A 20,389-nucleotide genomic window follows, 5' to 3' on the forward strand; every position below is an offset into this window, starting at 1 on the left:
CTCACCCATCCACTAATTTTGGGTACTAATTGGCAGGCTTTTCCCAAATTGTTAAAAGATGGGTCCTGTAATACAGTGGGACAGTGTGGGGTGTGCAATGCGCTGACAGGGGAGGCAGAACTGGGGCCGTCTATGTCAGCTACACATCAGGATGACGTAAGGGAGGGGGAAGCCTCGACCAGCCCTTAGGGGAATTCCCGCTGGGGATTTACCTCTGGAGCAAACGCGAGATGAAACTCTTAAGCATGCGTTTTTCCAAGTGAAAGTAATTGATGGTCTACGCCTTCAGCTGCGCATTGCACCCACATATCCGTATTTCTCGATTATAAATGATCGGTTGTATCCAGTGATGCAGGACGCTTAGACAAAAGAAGATAAAACCCAGTTGTTAGTACCAAGGAGCCGTCAGGAAATGTTGTTCCAGGCGGCACATCATAATCCAATGGCGGGTCATTTGGGACAGGGGAAAACACTAAACCATCTCATGGCCCGTTTCTGTTGGCCAGGCACATTCACGGGGATGTTAGCCGGTGGTGTGCGACATGTCACGAATGTCAGCTGGTGAATCCGCCGGCCACACCAAAAGCACCATTGCGCCCTCTTTCGTTGATCGAGGTTCCCTTTGAAAGAGTTGGCATGGACCTCATCGGGCCATTAGAATGGTCAGCACGCGTGCATCGCTTTGTGTTGGTTCTGGTGGACTATGCAACGCGATACCTGGAAGCAGTGCCTCTTCGCAACATCTCAGCATATAGTGTTGCAGAGGCACTCCAGAATAATCTCGCAAGTGGGGATTCTGAAAGAAATCCTCACTGATCAGGGCACTACTTTCAAGTCACGTACACTACGCAAGCTGTACAAATTATTAGGTATTAAATCTATTCGGACAAGCGTGTACCATCCACAAACGGATGGCTTGGTCAAACGAATTAATAAGATCTTAAAAAATATGATTCGTAAGTTCGTTCACGAAGATGCTCGGAATTGGGATAAGTGGCTCGAACCCCTATTATTTGCAGTGTGAGAGGTCCCGCAAGCCTCCACAGGGTTTCCCCCATTTGATTTATTATATGGCCGTAAGCCCCGTGGCATGTTAGACATCATGAAGGAAAATTGGAAAGAGGGACCTTCACAAAGCAAAAATGAATTTCAATACGTTCTTGACCTGAAAGCAAAACTCCACACACTGGGTGTCTATCACAGGAGAATTTGCTACAGGCTCAAGAACGTCAGTCCCAGCTGTATAACAGGGGAGCTCGGCTATGGGAGTTTACACAGGGAGATAAAGTACTTATGTTACTACCCATATCAAGTTGACTATGAGGTAGTGCATACGGATAGGGGTGGGGCTCATCAAATTTACCACCTCAACCTACTAAAACCATGGAGAGAGGTGGTCCCCATATCCTTGACGATGGCAGTTCCGGAGAGGGAGGAGCTCGGTCCGGAGGTGAGTCTAAAAGCCAAACAGTTCACTCCGGTCCCTTGTGGAGACCACCTCTCACCGTCACAACATACGGAGGTTGCCAGATTGCAAAAAAGTTTCTCTGACGTGTTCTCGCATCTCCCCGGCCGCACTAACCTCATAGAAAACCACATCAAGACAACCCCCAGGGTAGTGGAACACAGTCGGCCCTACCGCTTACCTGAACACAAGAAACAGGTAGTATGGGAAGAATTAAAGGCCATGCTCGATATGGGAGTAACAGAAGAATCCCACAGTGATTGGGCCAGTCCGGTGGTTCTGGTACATAAGAGCAATGGCTCCGTCCGATTCTGTGTGGATCATAGAAAAGTCAACGCAGTGTCGAAATTTGACGCGTATCCAATGCCTCGTATTGACGAACTGCTTTATCAGTTGGGCACTGCTTGCTTTTACTCAACACTGGACTTAATAAAGGGTTATTGGCAGATCCCTTAACGTCGAAGTCCCGTGAGAAAATGGCCTTCTCCACACCATTTGAATTACACCAAATTGTGACCCTTCCATTCAGTTTGTTTGGGGTCCCGGCTACGTTTCAGCATCTGATGGACAGAGTCCTCAGACTGCATGCTGCATATGCTGCTGCTTATTTGGATGATATCATTATTTACAGTAATGATTGGTAGCGTCACATGCAGCATCTGGGGGCCGTTCTGAGGTCGCTGCAATGAGCGGGGCTCACAGCAAACCCGAAGTAGTGCGCAATTGGACGGGTGGAGGTACAGTATATGGGGTTTCACTTGGGGCGTGGGCAGGTGAGACCCCAAATAGATAAAACCGCAGCAACTGCAATCTGCCCTTAGACCAAAAAGGAGGTGAGACAGTTATTGGGGCTAGCTGGCTATTATTGAAGGTTTGTGCCTAATTATTCGGACGTCACCAGCCCTCTGAGTGATCTTACTAAAAAGGGAGCTTCAGCTCCAGACCCAGTCCAGTGGACGGAGTCGTGCCAATGGGCTTTCACACAGGTAAAAACTGCATTTTGTGGTGGGCCGTTTCTTTATTCCCCTGATTTCTCTCTCCCTTTAGTCTTGCAGATGGACGCATCGGACAGGGGGCGGTGTGCTGTTCTGTCCCAAGTGGTGGAGGGGGAGGAGCACCCTGTGCTGTACATTAGTCGAAAGCTCTCTATGAGATGAAGTACAGCACCACAGAGAAGATTTGTTTGGCTATCAAATGGGTGTTCCTCACTCTCCGCTACTATTTGTTGGGATGAGCAATCACCCTCTGTTCGGACCACGACCCACTTCAATGGATCACCCGTTGGTATCTGGCACTCCAGCCATTTAAGTTCGAGGTGGTCCACAGACTGGGGGCACAGATGGCTGTCGCGGACTTCCTCTCCAGAAAAGGGGGGGGGAGTGGGCAGTCCGGACGGTTCCCCCGGCCTGAGTCGGGTGGTGGGGGTATGTGGAGGTGAGGGCGTGGTCAAGCGCCTGTCTGGGGAGAGAGAAAGTGGTAAGGACATCCACCTGAGATGAACTGTGACTAATTACCATTTCTATGTTCACAGTGAGAGTCAGGGGAGATAAAAGACAGCCTAGTCCAGAGAAAAAGGGAGAAATACAGACCAGAGACTACAAGTCTGTTACCAGAGTGTTTATATAGAGTGTTGGGCTGAAAAGCGGACCTGTCTGCAAAGCAGACTTTTGGTCGAGTGTGAAGCTGCTAAGCGATTTTCTATTATTTTTATTAATAAAACTCTGACTCACGTGGACTGAGAACACCAGCTCCTGCTTCCTCCTCTGATCCAAATGCAAACCTTTGCTACAATATGCTTTAAATGTGTCACTATACAAATAAGGGGCCAAAAGAGCAAAAGCAGCCCCAGATTTTGACCTTACTAGCACCATACTTGACTGATGGCATATGGTTGTTTTGATGGTAAGCAGTGTTTGGTTTTGGCCAAGAATAGCAGTTTTGATTATGACCAAAAAAGTCAATTTCATAATTACTTACCCAATCGATTCTTATTTCTACCTACAGTATTTAATTGAACCAATGTCACTTATTTTTGCTAATGCAGTAATTTTAAATATACATTATATATAATGTAATAATAATTACATTTTTTTTTAACACTTCAAATAAAAAGGCTGGTTCTGATTAAATAAGGATTTTATTAAATAAGGAGTTCACAAGGAATATGATGAAAAGTACAGATACGCATATCAAACTCTATAAACAATGTTTCTGTTTGCTATGCAGCTGTTGTTGGAAATGAGTCATATTGAGTCACCGAAATAGGGGGAAAAACTCAGACGCACCTAGATCATTCATCATCAGAGACTGTACAACCAGGTTTAAACCTGTTGTTTGTGGCTACATGCTAAACAATCAGAATTCTTGCCTCTGGAAACTGACGCCATGCATTATAATCATAATTTACCTGCAAAGTGTTCATGGCGAATTGTCTCAGCCAGGTTTTCATCTGATGTAACATCTTTACTTAATAAAGTAGAAACCTGTGAAATATGAAGGGTCAAACTAAAATTAAAAAGCAACATCACATTGACTACTTTCAAACCAAAAATGTGCATGATATCCATTAATTTCAATTGGTGATGATTTCAACTTATGATTTTACCTTTTCCATGTCATCACTGCTTCTTGTCTGACTGGGAATGCCTGTGCTCTGATGACTAAATACAGGTCTGGATTTACAGTCAAATGAGAAGCGTCGATGTGCCATAGTGATCCCTGTGTCCTTCCCATCAACACTTATGGAAGAATAAGGATAAAAATAAGTGATCTGAAAAGTACTTTTAATTGTTTTTCTACACTTGAGTACAATGCAATATCTCACATTTTGTTCTGTTCCTCACACAAAGTGTATAGCTTTAGAAGACTTGGTGTACAGCATCAACAATTTTATGGTACTTATATGTCCTTTCTGGAGCTTCACTGCCTTGTCACCTTCTAATTGTTTTATCTGGAAACAAATGGCATTTAAATTCAGCTAAATAATTCTTTATATTCCAAACATACACACACTCCACATATGTGGTTCGAGTGAAGGTGAGTAGATGGAAGAATTTTCATTTTTGGGTGAACTTTCCCTTTAATTTTTTATCAAGCAATACACCCCAGACAAGCTACTATGATAATTATCCATAAGAATTCCCAGTCACTGACAAAGCAGCTGCCATTTTAGGTACTTTTACTCGGAACTACAATTTTTCGTCATTTTCGCACATGAGGAACTATAGTTCTTCTTAGCTGTTTAGAGGGACGTTTTAGCTCCTACTCTCGGGTAGGTACTTTTTGAGAGAAAAGGGATTGTAGGAGGTGTTGCAACCTGTGATTGGTCAAAGCACAAAGCAATGAGAAATGCGAGTCAATGAGTCAACAGCCGCTATTAGTAAACAAACTTGTAGCTGCTAGCCTTCTATTCAGAGGATTGCACTTTTTAGAATTTTCCAATTCTCTAAAACCAACAAAGTATCCTAATTAAATCACCAGTTTCACATATTTTGTGTGTGCGAGAGGTGAGCAGAGCTGCTGCGTGACTGCAACGGGAGACGCAGTTTGAGTTTTCATCGCATCTGTACTGTGTGACTATACAGAAAATAAAGTGATTTCTGGATTACCACATTGAAATTTTCCTGGGATAACAGACATAATAATAAGATGTTTATCGAGAGTGCCTCATCTCTCCTCTCACTACCGCAAGGCTCATGCGCCCTAACAAAACAAAAACAAAACAAAACGTTTTGTTTGGTGTTGTTGATTTTTTGGTTGTTGTTGTTGCTATTGAATTACATGTGCAAACAATGTCAGAAAAAAATGGTTGACACTAGATAAAATCACTACGGCTTTTGCTTTTGTTTCCTTGGGTGTGCAGTTCCTCTTAAGAGTTCTCATCAAGAAAGTTCCTAAGGGGAAAGACTATAAGAAAATGGCTATAAAGCTTACATTCAGTTGCAATTAATTTGGCCTTTGTTTTGTAGGTTTATTGTGGGTTTTCTAGGTGTTCTACTTTGAGGTTTATGTAAAAATGCAAGTTGTACCCTCAACTACCTGTATTTGTTGTTTTCATGATACATGTATTTTATTATAAGTAGGCTTGAAAAGAAAGTGTCTGCTTGGAATGTAACCAACAATATATGAATACAAATATATAACATAACAATAATCTATATCCCAGCAAACACAGAACATTTCCCTAATGGTATTGTATGGTTACCATTTGGTTATTTTTTTAGGGAATCAATTCCTAAATTTGTAAGAACATTCTCTGAAGGTTTGAATTTTTTTATAAAAAATAATCTAACCTTCCCAGAATGTTCTGGGAACCAAATATTGTAAGTTGGGATACAGTTTTGTACTAACCGGTTTAGCAGTTGCTGCATGAAGTTGTCAGATGGCAATCCTCTGTACATTACAGACAACTGCCCTTGGGCTTGATCCATCACCACCTCACAGGAATGTCCTTTTCCCTGGCGATCCAAAGCCACTCCATTCACATAGGCCCGTTCTTCTTCAAGAGCTTTATGTAAGCCCTCAGCCTTCTCAATTAGCATAGATATGTTCAAGCTCTCACTCTCCATTTTCTTAGCAGCACCCTTGAAGTCCTTGCCAACTGAAGATATATTAAGTTTCCATTCTCTCTTGTCATCTTTCCCTTTCAGTGCTTCTGTTTTTCGGCTCAGGGCTGGTAGCTTGCTTTTTCTTAGGCCAAACCAGTTGGCAATACCATTGGAAGCCTTCTGCTTGACCTCAACCATTTGCCCTTTATCTTGCTCTTGCAGTTTTAGCATATTCTCTTTAATGCCCTTCATGACCTTCTGCTCAATAGAGGACTGAGGGCTGGGAGCAGAGTGCCTCTTTTCTTCTACAGATTCTACCGGCCTTGGTGGTGGAGGAGGAAGGCTCTCTCCATAAGAAGTCTTCTTCTTATTGGCCCTGAGATGGCTCCTGTCCTCAGATTTTGACATGTACCTCTGAAACTCCTGAGTAGGTTTCCCATCTCGTTTCATAGATGGCGGCACAGTTTTCATTGGCGATTTGAGTGGGATTTTGTTAGGACTACTACTGTGGGGGCCAGCAAAATGTTTTCCATTATATGAAAGGCTGTGGGGTGTTGTACCTTTAGCATAGCTGCGTAAAGCTTGTGCAGCTTCTAAGTTAGCAGATGGTGGATGCATCTTTGATTTTGGGCTCTCCTGCTTTGCTAAAAACATTCTAGAAGGTTCATGTTCAAGTTTCGAGACTAACGAACTAGAGGGAAGTGACCTGACTGCTTGGTCGGCATGCTGAAAGGATCCTTGCTGTTTGGAGATGGAACCATCAAGATGACCTGAATGGTAGGGTTTATCATCAGTGGATTCTGCATTTTTTGGAAGTCTATATTCTCCTGACCTACAATCAAAATTTCTTTCAGCCGTTTTGATTTTATCATTGGTCCGTGTTGGTATAATAGCAGCAGACTGAATTTCTTTCTTTTCTGCAATCTGAGGACAAGCAGTCAATTCCTCTGGGTTCCTTAGCTTGCCAAGTGCAGCCAGACGCTCTTTAAATGAATGGTTTGATTCACCTGAATGTCTTCCAATCCCTGGTTTTCTAGGAACAGGTGGTGGATCATCCCTTTTGAAAGGTGACTCTATGGTATGTGGATCATTAACTATGAACTCATTCTTCTCTTGGCTTCTGGACCTTGTGCCGATCCCACTCTGAACCTTCTGGGATGATGACTGACTAGGCAGACTGCGATGATTGACTTGTTTATGCCAAACCGGGCTCTCCGAGCTGTCCTCCTGGTCTGAAGAATCAGATTCTGGTGAGATTTCGTTCTGCCTCAGACTGGTTGGCCGCTCAATACCAAATGCTAGCTGCTTTCCTTTCACACCTTCTCTACTAGGACTGGCACTGCGAAGAGATGAGCTCACTTCCCCAAGCAACTGGGATACATCAGTGCCATATGTCTTGGAGAGATCTGAGACATTTTCATAGTGTGGTATCTTCTGAGGTGTCTTCTGAACATGAGAAATTTGTGTAGGTTTGGCTACACGACTTGTTTTAGGAATTCCACAGCTAAGCTCCTTTGTCAGTGGTGTGGGGACATCATCAGGCTGGGGTGGAGAAGTTGGAGCAGAGTGTGATTCGGATTTAGAGGCTGGCAACTGTCTTTGCCTCTCGGTTGTGGTGGCTTTTCGTGTGGCAACAGGTGACTGGTGCACCTCATAGTTGTTGCTCCGGCAAGGAATCTTTGAACTACGTGTCAATTGTGGACTGAGACGGGGTGTATTTGGTACTTCGGTACGTTCTCCAAGAGTGGGTATCTTCAGGAATTTGAGAAGTTTGGAGGGAGAGGCTTTGACCTCTCTAAGGCAGGAAACTTGATTGGGGCTCACTGCAAGTTTCGATCTGTTGGACTGAGGATCAGGTGGGGTGCTGTCTTTCACAGGGATGGAAATGTCATCCAATACTTTTGAGGCAGTATGGTTCTCATTGGGTGAAAATAATAGACCTTTGTGAACTGGTTCATTGCTTTCCATCTCACAGTGTGCATTGTCTTTGAGTCCAAGAGTTGGCAGCTTTGAGGCAGCTGTGTTGGCACCACAGACACAGTCAGTGTCTTCTTTATTTGCAAACTCTTCACTACCACTTACTTTCTCAAGTCTCTGTGGCACCACAGCATTTAAGTGCTTTAAGTCAGAGTCCAGCAGGGTAACATCAATTGTGCTATCATCACAAATCGTCTCATTGCAGGTGCTGCCACTTGACCCGTTTGACTGGGACTCAAGCAGAATGTCTGACAACCTATTCTTGTCTCTTGTTTCTATGGACATATGATCGGGAACTCCTCTGGACTGATCTCTTTCCAAGACTAATAATCTGGAGTATGACTCTCGGGCTTCTAATGAGTCTGGATCATTAGGATGGTCTGTTGAAAGAATGGACACATCAGCAGATGTTCTATTAACAAACAGTTCACTTGTACCTGTGGCAGGCTTCACAAGGCTCTGCAAGTCCGTATTCTCCTGGAAATCGGGCCGAGCCAAATTGAGGTTATTAATAGTAATGGGGTTTGAAGTGCAACAATTGTGGCTACTCTTGGCTAAGCAGACAGAATCTTTATTGGACAGCATCAGGCATGTGCTACAACTACCACACTTTACATTGCTGTGCTCTCCTCCATTCAAATGCTGATGTGTGCAAACATCTGGACAGGAATGCGAACAATGTGCTTTGGGTGCATTGCACCTGGATGAATTGTCTCTGCAGGCTAATACAGCCTCCTTGGAGGCAAGAGCCTGGCTGTAATCACAGATTGAGGGAATGCCTGAGGAACGATGGTACCGAAGCGGATCTGTTTCTTCAAGCTTGCGGAGGACCTCCAATATGTGTGCTTTCTTTTTCAAGAATGGGGACATGGCCTCCATTGAGGTGGATGAGCCCTGGGTGTCAGGTATGCAATTTTGTGCACATTCACTGTTTTCCTGTGGAGCAGAATCATAAATATTAGGAAAAGTTGCTTACACTGATCTCATAAATAATAGATTTAACAAACACTGCTGCCGTGCATTTGTTCTTTGTGTATGTCACTTACCTTGGCCTGCGGAATCCTCTGAGTCTCAACCAGTTTGGTAGATTCACTGTGCTGCAGCTCGCCGATGTGTTCCATACAGGGTCCTGGCTGTTGTGATAAGACACATCAAGTTAGCTTTAAGCTTCTTATTATATAAATCAATTAGTGGGTTAAGTAAAACACAATGTATAACAAGCATAAATATACAGTCGGGAGTCCTTTTTTGAAAATGCTTCTATTTTGTTCTATTTTCTTATTTAATACAGTTTTCATTACAAATAAAATTATTAGCATAACAATTTGATTGAAAAGTTGAACTGACAATTTAACATGAATTTCAGATCTTTACATTTGGTATGTCCCCTTTAGATTCACTGGCAGTTTGTACTTAAGCTGACAAGGACTCCACAAGTTTGTGCAAAACCTGATGATCCATGTTATTCTGATCTGAGAATGTTCCAAAGAGCATCTTGTATGCATTAATGGAGGCAAGGAAATCTCACACAGGTACACACGAGTTAACATGCCACAAATTGCTTATTTGATTAGTGACCTAGAAATAGTGCAGAATCTTAAATATTTCTTATTTATTTTACATCATAACATTTCTATTGGTTTACATTTTTCAAAATCCTAAAAAAAAATTATTTCCAGGTTTACATTTTGAATTCCTAGATTTTCAATGTCAACTCAAGACTTTTGAACCTCACTGTGCATGTATAACAAGGGAATTGTTTTCTGTCTTATACACAAATTCCTTTTAGTCACATAAAAAAATTGCTGCATGGGCATCACAGGAAAATTATACAGGAAGAAGTTAATTGAGCCATTTTCTTCCATTTGTAAACAAATCTAATAGAACATCCCTGTGGAGTTAGAAGAATGTTTCGGGGGAAAACAGCACATTTAAAACTATAACATGACTGGTGCAGTGCAATTTTCCATCACATTTTCAACATTTAATCACCTACCTGCTGATGTACACATGATTGACTGTGTAATTTCTCCTGCAGGAGTTCACACAGTGTTCGGTTCTGCCTCTCCAGATCAAACACACGCATTTTTAGCTTAATGCATTCCTCTCTGAGATCCTAAAACAAGGATGTACAACCATTAAAACAAGAGAAAATTTTATAGCTAAAACTGTGATTGCCACTATTAAATGTCATTACCCCTATACAATAAACACTTTATAAAATACATAAGCACTACATAAAAATGCAAACATAGTGATACATACATTTTGTATTTTACATTACATTTTGATAAAAAAAATTACAAAAAAGTAAAGGTTTTATCATTGTCTTTCAGATCCTGAAAGCGTTTAACAGTGTTTTTACCTTTTGATTGAGTAAAGCTTGGACAACATGGTTGGCCACCTAAAAACAAACAGGCATTTAAAATAAATTACTTTGAGAACAATTGTTTATATATCAACTGAGTAAAGAAACTCTGGTTTTAAGGTGTTTTTTTTTTTTTCTTCAGCAGGGTGCATTAGGCAAAACCACTGCAAATCTCTATGGCTTGGAATATGTATGTATGAGTGGTAAGGAAAAATATTAATTCTGTCAATCAGAACTCACCTCATCCAAGCATCGTTCATATGCTTCTCTCTGACTTTCATTTGCCAGGGAAAGGGCAGAATTCTCGGCCTATAAAAAAAAAAAAAAAAAAAAACATGGTGACTTTAAATAATGAATCAAGAAAGAAAAGAAACTAAATCGATACAAATATACTCTTGGTGGAAGTTTATGGTATACTTACTTGAAGTTCTTTCACTCGCTCCAGAAGCTCACTGCTACTCTCTTCCTCTAGACAGGACTCAAGATCTCCCTCCTCAGACTCAAAGTCCTCATCCACTCTATGTTGGACCTCTTCTGACATTGTCTCTATCTAACAATAGAGAGAGAGAAATTTGTATTATATATATATATATTATTCCACTACAGTTACAATTTAAATCATTGGTAATTAGAATACAGTTACATTCAAAAAGTATTTTGATTACTGAAGAGATTACTTTGCATTTTATTGTCATTTGTTTCATTTAATATTTAGTTCTTTCAGATGGAAAACATTTATACATATAAATGATGCGATCCAAAGTGCATTTGAACAGCGGTGAAACACTTTCTTATGATGTGTTACATTCATACGAGCAGACAGAGAAGTACGTTTGAAGTAAGTTTGGAGAAAAAGAAATAGAAATAAACCTTGTGTAAATTGTCAGCTTTACGCCAAGTTAAAATGCTATTTCTAGCCATTTTACATGCACGTTACCAGGCACGATCATATATTATTATCAAGAAAATCCACGTTAGATCATAATTTTTTTTTTTTCCTAGTAAGACTTTGATATTAGGGCAAAAATCGTATTCTTGATAATTTTTGTATTGTTTTCCTGTAAAAATATCTACAAATCCTTAAAACAAGATCAATTTGATTCATCTTGTTTTAGAAACAACACTGCATAAGATATTTAGGTTTTTCAGAGAATGTATTTTTAACGTGTATTTTGTCTGACTGGCCAAACATCCAAGGGTATGTAAACTTTTGATCAGGGCCATTTGGGTGATTATATATATACATATACACACACACACACACACACACACACACACACACACACACACACACACACACACACACACACACACACACACACACACACACACACACACACACACACACACACACACACATTTATAACCATACAACCAAACAGCAAAAAATATGGACAGCAAACTAAATAAAAGGTTATGTTCCCAAAAGTGATGAACAAATAAAAGTAAAAAAACAAATCACATTTGAAATATTAAGCCACTTTCATGTTTACAACGTAACACTGAATAGGAGTTTATCATTACATCCCATAGGGGACTGAGTCTAATTTTGGGGAAAATAGCTTAACCCAGTCAAGAGACCATTATGAATAAAGACAGTCAAGGCTACAATCAATTTTCAGAGTTTACTGAAGACAAAGTGTTTTCCAATCTCCACAGTTCCAATGGCAACAATCTGAAAAACAGGCTACAGATGAATTCAGGAATCGAACTAAATTAAAATACAAAAATACTAGGATTTATGGGCATATGCAGAACTGGTTTACATCACCGAAATTGAACTAACAGAGGAAGATTACAGAAACTGCACAACAAAAGTACTATTTAAGACATAACATTTGTTATCATAATCATATGGTAATTAATTATTAATAAACTTGATAATATAATATAAAGAGTACGACATCAGTGCATATTTACTGTCATGATGAAGCCAGGCTAAATGATTAAATACTGTAACTGCACTCTTGACATAGATCAGACCCTCAGACCCCGTTTACACCTGGTATTAAGATGCATCTTGAGTGATCCGATCACATGTAGGTCAGGTGAGACACATAGCTGTTTACACCTGGTCGCTTGAATGCGTCTCCTGTGACCACTTGTGTTCGGATTTGGAGGGGAGGGTCTCTGTTTCATAATGACTTACATCAATCACTATGTCAGTGTGTTACTGCATGATTTTACAGTGCAACAAGTCAGAAAAGACAAAGAAAGCGAAAAAAAAAAAAAAAGCATCTTGCCGTTTCTCCCAGATGGGGTTGCAATTTCATCCCAGCACAAACGCAAAATGTCAAGCAGGATTATCCGTTATTTTAACGGATTACCTATATTAAGGGAGCTTCAGATGTTTGTGATTCTCATCTGTGTTGATATCAGACACACTGAAGAAGATCCGTGTAGCTCTCGTGATTGTGTATATATCCGCCTTTGAAATGTTTTTGATTGGACCCCCCCGGGTCAACAACTTTGGGGGCGTGTTGAAGTGGGTCTTGCCCAGGGCGCCATACAAGCTAGAACCACTACTGTTGGCACTTCACGATGCATCACGGCCTGGGATGCATTCAGGATGGATTAGTGATTGCACCTCAAATGTGATGTGGTCACATGCAGTTTTGACCATATATGTATGTGGATTTTGTGATCTGATCACAAAACAATTTAGATCCCATTTAGACCTGTATTTAGCACTGATCACATGTGATCAGATCACCCGAAACGCATCTTAATACCAGGTGGAAATTGGATCTGAGTCGCTTCTCAAAGATTAAATATAAACTTGTGACAAAATAAATATTAAATAACATATCATTATGACAACATAAAATCATTCATTAATAAGAAGTATTGTTAGTAATTTTATTAAACTCATTAACTAAACCATAGAGAAATGCAATATAAAATAAAAGGGTGGGGATCTTAAATCAACCCCTTCACTAAAGTGTGTAGATCCAACTAAAACCCAACTATACTAATTAACAGCATAACTCAAGTAGCCTTCATCCACCCATTCCCACCAATGCACTATACGATACATTTGACCTTCAATAAGAACACCGGATGTTGTAGCGGATGGACTGTCATTGCAAAATTTTATCAAAAAAATCAATATGCATGTTCATGGGACTCATTCATAATTGATCCTCAAAGCATTATGTATGCCCATCTATGTGGCAAGCCTATCCATAGACGTCTGACTCTTTGCGAGTGAATAGCCTAAATGGAAACTCCATATCTGAGAGTAAATTAATACAAAGGCTATTGGGGTCGGAGGGTTGAGGGGGTTTAGCGGGTCAGAGAATAAACTATCCTTTGACAGTAAAGAATGGCACTAAGACAAGCTCCAGGCCACACTATACGACTGGTAGTTCCTCTAGGAACACTGTAGTGCCAGGAGGCTCCTTTCACATGACAGACTCTTTTCATAGAGACACAAGTGATAGTCTTCCAATAGAGGAAGACATATTTAGCTGTGTAGAGTGGAAGTATTTACAGTGCATTTTTTCATTTTGAAAACCCCCTGCTGAAAAAAAAAAAAAACATCTTAAACAAGCCTATGCTGGTCTCGGTTGGTTTAAGCTGGTCTAGCTAATCTCACAGTCTGGCCAAGATGGTTTGCCATCTGACAAGCTGCCCAAATCCCCTCTAAAACCAGTACACCAGACCAGCCTGATCAAGCTGGGAGACCAACTAAGTCAAGCAAGCCAATTTGGGCTGGTTTAAGTTGTTTTATCAACAGAGAATTTTTATTTTTATTCTTATTAATGTTTAATCATAATTCAAATCTTATCTTTTATCTACACATCACAAATCTTACAAACTAATGCATGTTGCCATTAAATGTTTTACTGCCATTGAACCAGATGTTTAATACATAAAACATTGAACCAATTCATTTTAAAATGTTACTTTTATATTATATTTATATTTTATACTAGTATTCCAGGGTAGTATTCTTAAAAATAATAATAATAAAAAAATATATATATCCCTCTGAATTTCATTGGCACACTCAATTTCTCACATGTGTCTGCCTAACCCATACATGTGAAAAAGATGACTGCCCTACAAGGAAGTTAAATCTACATTCATATATGTAATTACACATAAGTGATGACACGTCAGTTGGAAATACACCTCACAACATTTTTAATACTTCTGGATTAGCGAGAACCATTTTTATGTCTTTGTTCATTTGTCTATTTTTACTGTGTTGTTAATGCTTGCTTTTTGAACGCTGGTGGCCAGGGCTGGGCACTCTCAGGAGATGTGATCTACCACCAGCCTCGATCATCTTTCCTTTTCATCTATGAATCACTGGCAAGCAATGACAAATTATTGGATGAGTAAGCTTATTCTGGTGAAACAGAGCCTCAAAAGCCTATTTTGAAGTCTTTAAGATATCACTGTCAGTGGAGAGATGACTGCTAGCAATGATTTGAAGTGTCAAACTCGATGAGAAATTCAACTTTACTGCTACTGTACAGTTGTACTTTTCTTTCAAGTCTGCCGAAAGCAGTACGAATATTTTTCAAAAGTTACATTTTGACCAATCGAAGCTGACATAGTTTTAGCTACAATATGTTTGACAAAAAAACAGTGGGCCTGTTACAGATTCCGTTGATTCTCATATGCTTTGAGGTGGTCAAAGATACCCAAAATGCGCTACACCAGTATGACAGCATGTCAACGCGTTCTCGTTCAACTCAAGATATAAACAAAATCTTAACATAAACTTTAAAACACTTTCCAAAAGGTCCTGACACCATGGAAATTGTAGCAAAACTTCATTAAATTTCACTTTACCAACCAGAGCATCTTTGCACAACAGCATGAGAATGAAGCGCACCAAGTGCTTGTAATTTTCTTTTTCTTGGATCTTAAAAATGCATGGAACATTTGCAACTTCATAACCATGCACTGCAACACCTCTCAAAACTGCATTCCTTGTTGACATGTTAACGCTTTATGAGACCATCAAACAGCTGCAGGACTGAGTCGATAATCACCAAAATGATATACTGTAGCTTCCAGTCAATATGTGTCAACTGCAAGTATAATTTCTATTGCGGTTATACAAAATCTCGCTTTATGGCAGGGAATTAGCATTCTAAAAATCATATTATAATCATCATATTTCTCTCTCTCTCTTGCTTGATTATATATATATATATATAGCGGCAGACTTTCTTATATGCAAGAAGGGGGGCTTCAAGGAAAAAAGGTTGGGAACCAGTGCCCTAGGCCAGTGGTTCTCAACTGGTTTTACTTCAAGCCTCTGATTATACATAAAGTGGCAACCCAACACTGTTTCAAAATTGCTCACCAAGAAATTGAATTTTAATATTTTCTAGCTCTGGCAGCCAATGATTCACCACACAAAACCTATTGAGATCGGCACATACCAATGTCATTTTGCAAGTAAAAACTGTATTTAATGCAGTCTGGGTCGTATTTCTTTTACCTTGCATAGTTTTGTTCATGGTTTTCGAGGATGAGGGAATGTCACGCAATGGTCCATGTTGGCATCTGCCTTATTTGGTTAGATTTTTCCAAGTGACAGATGGATTTGCAATAAAATACCATACAGTTTGATTGGACATATGACCTTTGATGTCAACAACAAAAGCTGAGACATTTTATTATTAGTATTTAGCATTGTTTTTTACCACTGCTGTGACCCTAACAGGCTATGATACATTTTTGGGTTGCAACACACACTGTAAACATTATTTTACTGACATTTACCGTAAATAATTACAGAGTTTTTCTGTCTTTCTCTATGTGCAGAGCAAACGCGAGAATGGAAGGCGAACCGCAGCTACCTTATATTCCTCCTGAACCACCAGTAAAAGGAAACAAGAAAAGAAAGACCGTGTTAGAAACTTCTACAACGAAAAAACGTCTGGATCATAAGCGTGCTAAAAGCAGAATTAACATTGACGGTGCTTTTCTACGCTGGAGGCAACTGCGGGATTCAAAGGGTCTGAAAAATGATGCCATGGTTGCTGTTTTTCTTTTGGACAGGTAATTACATGGTTTGATTTGTTTTTGAAATATTTTGTTAATGTAATTAAGTATTTAGCTCATGTAGTTTGTGTACATTTACGAATTATCTCAACGCTAACAGCAGCTATGATGTAAAATGAATTTAAAAAAAAAAAATTTGTTTTTTTTACATGAGGTAATCTGAAACCATTGCGATCAATTCCACCAACACGTCTCTCTCCTAGACTCTGCTCTGTGTGTGTGTTCATGTGTGATAGAGGAGGCGTGGCTTTGGAGACACCTCTGAAGCAAGGGCGGGCTCTATGCTTTCAAATCTAGCTTGCTAACTGATAGCCTCTCTGGATTACACACCCTAGCTTTAAGTAATTTGTTACCCCTCTCTTTAAAAATGTGGTAAATTGTAATATAATCTTATATTTGGCAGAATACAACTTTATTGTAAACCACAGAAAATGAGGTCAGCAAACAGTTCTGTGTTGTGATTGGACAAAATCGTCGTTGCCGGAACTGTTCAGCCAATGAATGCCCGAGAATCAGTTGTTTGAATCTGAGCGCCAGCTGTGCTGCGGGAGAGCTGTCTGTCTGAAGAAGGAAGAGACAGCCTGGCTGCACAGAAGTCCATGTTCACACCAAGTGTTAATGTTTAGCATCAATTAAAGGTAATGTCTTGGTTTTATTTTTGTCAAATATCCGCTGCTTTGCTGGGAGTGAAAACAGCTTACTTTGTTTTTAGTTACTTTATTATGAATAGTGGCATTCTGATGTCAAGCTAAGTGATTTAGTGCAAGCTAACAGCAAGGTTAAGCTAAGTTGTCAAAGTGAACAGATTTAAGCTATCAAAACAATACCAGAGCTTAAGTTTTAACCCCTTTAACGAGCTGAGGGACGTTAGTCTTAGAAATTTAATTTGATGGTGCATCTGTTAAGTTCAGTACAGGCAAACAAACATTACTCAGTGGTCGTTGTTGTATTATTGAGCTTATTTTTAATGTGCTAACTTGGCAGTAAAAGTGAAAGATGCAGTTAGCTCTTTATAGAAGTCCGAAGAGCTAACGTTACATGTGATTATTGTTATAAAGCGGTCTAAGGTAATAATGAAAACCCTTGTTAAATTTGTGTGGCATTTTGACACAGAAAATGTGTGGGAACCGTACTTAAATAGTGATTACAATTAACCCTTACAGTGAAGTGGATTTTAACCCTTATCTTATTTCTGTGCTTTTTTTCCCCGTTTTTTGTCACTTCTGTCCCTGATATGTCAGAAAACCTCAGTTCAACCCAGTCACCAGGACCATATTTTGCTGTGTTCCCACATGTCTTCAGAAGATTCCTACAAGCAAACAGATGTGACCAAGGTGTGTTTTTTAGTTGTGTTCACACAACATTAGAACAATGGAATAACCAAATGAATGCAGTATGAAGGCTAGAATGTTAGTGCAACTACACGTACTATGATTCAATTTTTTAATTTTTTTATTTTTATGAATTTGCCAGCAGATTTTATCATCAAACTGCTTATTATGCCAGACAACACACTCTTAAGTGTTAGAGTTACATTGACAGAGCAAAGTAGAAAATCAGTCATCGAAATTCAGCAACTTCCAGTTGATCAGCTGATTCAGATACTAATACTACAATTACTGATGATAACAATAACAACAACAGTAATCATGATTCCAGATTTTTACATTTTACATTACAATTGTATGTATGCTAAATTGATCTAAAAAGTGCACAGGATGTGTCAGAATTACTGTACACAGGTTGCAGGTTCAAACAGATAAACGTTTGATTTGATCTTTTCACGAGGCAGCTAGACGAGCTAGACGAGGCGGTGGCCACTGGTTTAATGATGGCTAACAAGATAATTGAGAGAAGCTGCCCACAGTGTCCAAAGCCTGGAGTTATGGAATTTCCTTCCTTATGGATGCCTCCTAAGATGACTGACATCTTTCTCAGAGTTAATGTTAAAACTGTTATGCAGTGACGGCTAAGGGAGAGTGAACTGAGACTGAAGAAAACTAAAGTGCACAGTGACATGTCATTCTATGAGATATTTGATGTGAGCATTTCATATAGTTAAAGGTGGGGTATGCGATTCCATGACAATACCATGACAAATACCATGATATAGAGCGAACAACGACACAGCAAGTAATGTAACTAACGTTAGCTAGGTAGTGGGTAGTTAGCTTAGCTAGGTTGCGGGTTAGCAAACTGTCTCTACAGTTGCTGCTGCGAAGCTAACAGCCAAAGAGGATGAGACGGTTTCCCAGAGCCAGCAAACCAGCTCCAGACAGCGATACTCACAACTCTCCTGGTACTATAGCTAACATCAAAACAACAGCATATCTTGGCAAGCTAGAAAGTAAGCTGAATGTCCATGGGCAAGTAATGTAACGTTCCCTGACATACAAATCATGGCTGGAATAGTGTTGTGTGGCTTGATCCGAGCCACTTTATTTCCCATTTACAGAGCCAAGGCTGTGTACAAACACAGGAGTATTTTTTCAGCGCACACACTGAACGAACAGCTAGCATACTGTGAGGAGATATTCGCTGAATTTGACAAAAAGACGTGTATTGGATTAGAATCGCATACCCCACCTTCAAAGTCCCAATCCTTTAAATTTTTTCAGCACACTTTCCATCTTTCTGTTACTGTTGAAAATGCACTAAACAACTGTGTGTAGGCCCCTTTTAAGGACTGTAACAGCTGGTTCAATATTAGGTTCTGTGATGGGGGTGGGGGGTTATATATGTAAAAATATTAAGAACACTTTACCCTATTATTTCACCATTTTAATTCTTCTTAATTATACGTGTATACGTGTGTGTATATATATATATATATATATATATACACACACACACACACACACACACACACACACACGTGTGTGTGTGTATATGTATGTGTGTATACATATGTATATACAGTTGTGCTCAAAAGTTTGCATACCCTTGGAGAATTGGTAATATATGTACCATTTTTAAAGAAAACATGAGTGAGTAGGCAAAACACATTTCTTTTATTTCTTATGGGATTCATATTCAACTGTAGGTTATAACAAAATGGCACAATCATAAAACAAAACATGGCAACAAAGAAAAAATGAAATGACCCCTGTTCAAAAGTCTGCATACCATTAGTTCTTAATGCTGTGTATTGCACCCTTTAGCATCAATGACAATGAGGCCCCAAATTCTTGCAGGTGGTATAGCTGCCCATTCGTCTTGGCAAAATGCCTCAAGGTCATGCAAAGTCTTTGGTCGTCTTGCATGAATCGCACGTTTGAGATCTCCCCAGAGTAGCTCGATGATATTAAGGTCAGGAGACTCTGATGGCCACTCCAGAACCTTCACCTTTTTCTGCTGTAACCACTGGAGGGTCAACTTGTCATTGTGCTTAGGGTCACTGTCATGCTGGAAAGTCCAAGAGCGTCCCATGTGCAGCTTTCGTGCAGAAGAATTCAAATTGTCTGCCAGTATTTTCTGATAACATGCTGCATTCATTTTGCCATCAGTTTTCACAAGATTCCCCATGCCTTTAGAGCTCACACACCCACACTATAGGCCTTGTTGACCCCTCTCCAAACATAGCGCTTATGGTTGTGACCATAAAGCTCTATTTTGGTCTCGTCACTCCAAATTACAGTATGCCAGAAGCTGTGAGGCGTGTCAAGGTGTTGTCGGGCATACAGTAACCGGGCTTTTTTGTGGCATAGGCGCAGTAAAGGCTTCTTTCTGGCAACTCGACCATGCAGCTAATTTTTGTTCAAGTATCGTTGTATTGTGCTCCTTGAAACAACCACACCGTCTTTTTCCAGAACAGCCTGTATTTCTCCTGAGGTTACCTGTGGGTTTTGCTTTGTTTCCCGAACAATTCTTCTGGCAGTTGTGGCTGAAATCTTTCTTGGTCTACCTGACCTTGGCTTGGTATCAAGAGATCCCCTAATTTTCCACTTCTTAAGTGACTGAACAGTACTGACTGGCATTTTCAAGGCTTTGGATATCTTTTTA

General features: G+C 39.9%; 1 protein-coding gene across 2 annotated transcripts in view; it reads right to left on the reverse strand.

Moving 5' to 3' along the window:
* The window catches only part of LOC127420072 (nck-associated protein 5-like), a 48,822-nt gene that overhangs the window by 6,505 nt on the left and 21,928 nt on the right, over positions 1 to 20,389 (reverse strand). The window contains exons 2-10 of one of the 2 annotated variants that reach the window (XM_051662030.1): positions 10,779 to 10,907; positions 10,598 to 10,666; positions 10,355 to 10,393; positions 9,986 to 10,105; positions 9,036 to 9,122; positions 5,816 to 8,925; positions 4,071 to 4,203; positions 3,873 to 3,948; positions 2,744 to 2,923 (exon numbers count right to left, since the gene is read on the reverse strand). In XM_051662030.1, the coding sequence (XP_051517990.1) occupies positions 2,744 to 2,923; positions 3,873 to 3,948; positions 4,071 to 4,203; positions 5,816 to 8,925; positions 9,036 to 9,122; positions 9,986 to 10,105; positions 10,355 to 10,393; positions 10,598 to 10,666; positions 10,779 to 10,898 (3,934 nt within the window). In that variant the 5' untranslated portion in view covers positions 10,899 to 10,907. The remainder of the gene's footprint in view (positions 1 to 2,743; positions 2,924 to 3,872; positions 3,949 to 4,070; positions 4,204 to 5,815; positions 8,926 to 9,035; positions 9,123 to 9,985; positions 10,106 to 10,354; positions 10,394 to 10,597; positions 10,667 to 10,778; positions 10,908 to 20,389) is intronic. The other variant, XM_051662031.1, reaches the window with a different exon arrangement.

The sequence above is a fragment of the Myxocyprinus asiaticus genome, chromosome 29 (genome assembly GCF_019703515.2).
Source record: "Myxocyprinus asiaticus isolate MX2 ecotype Aquarium Trade chromosome 29, UBuf_Myxa_2, whole genome shotgun sequence".
NCBI classification, from domain to species: Eukaryota; Metazoa; Chordata; class Actinopteri; order Cypriniformes; family Catostomidae; genus Myxocyprinus; species Myxocyprinus asiaticus.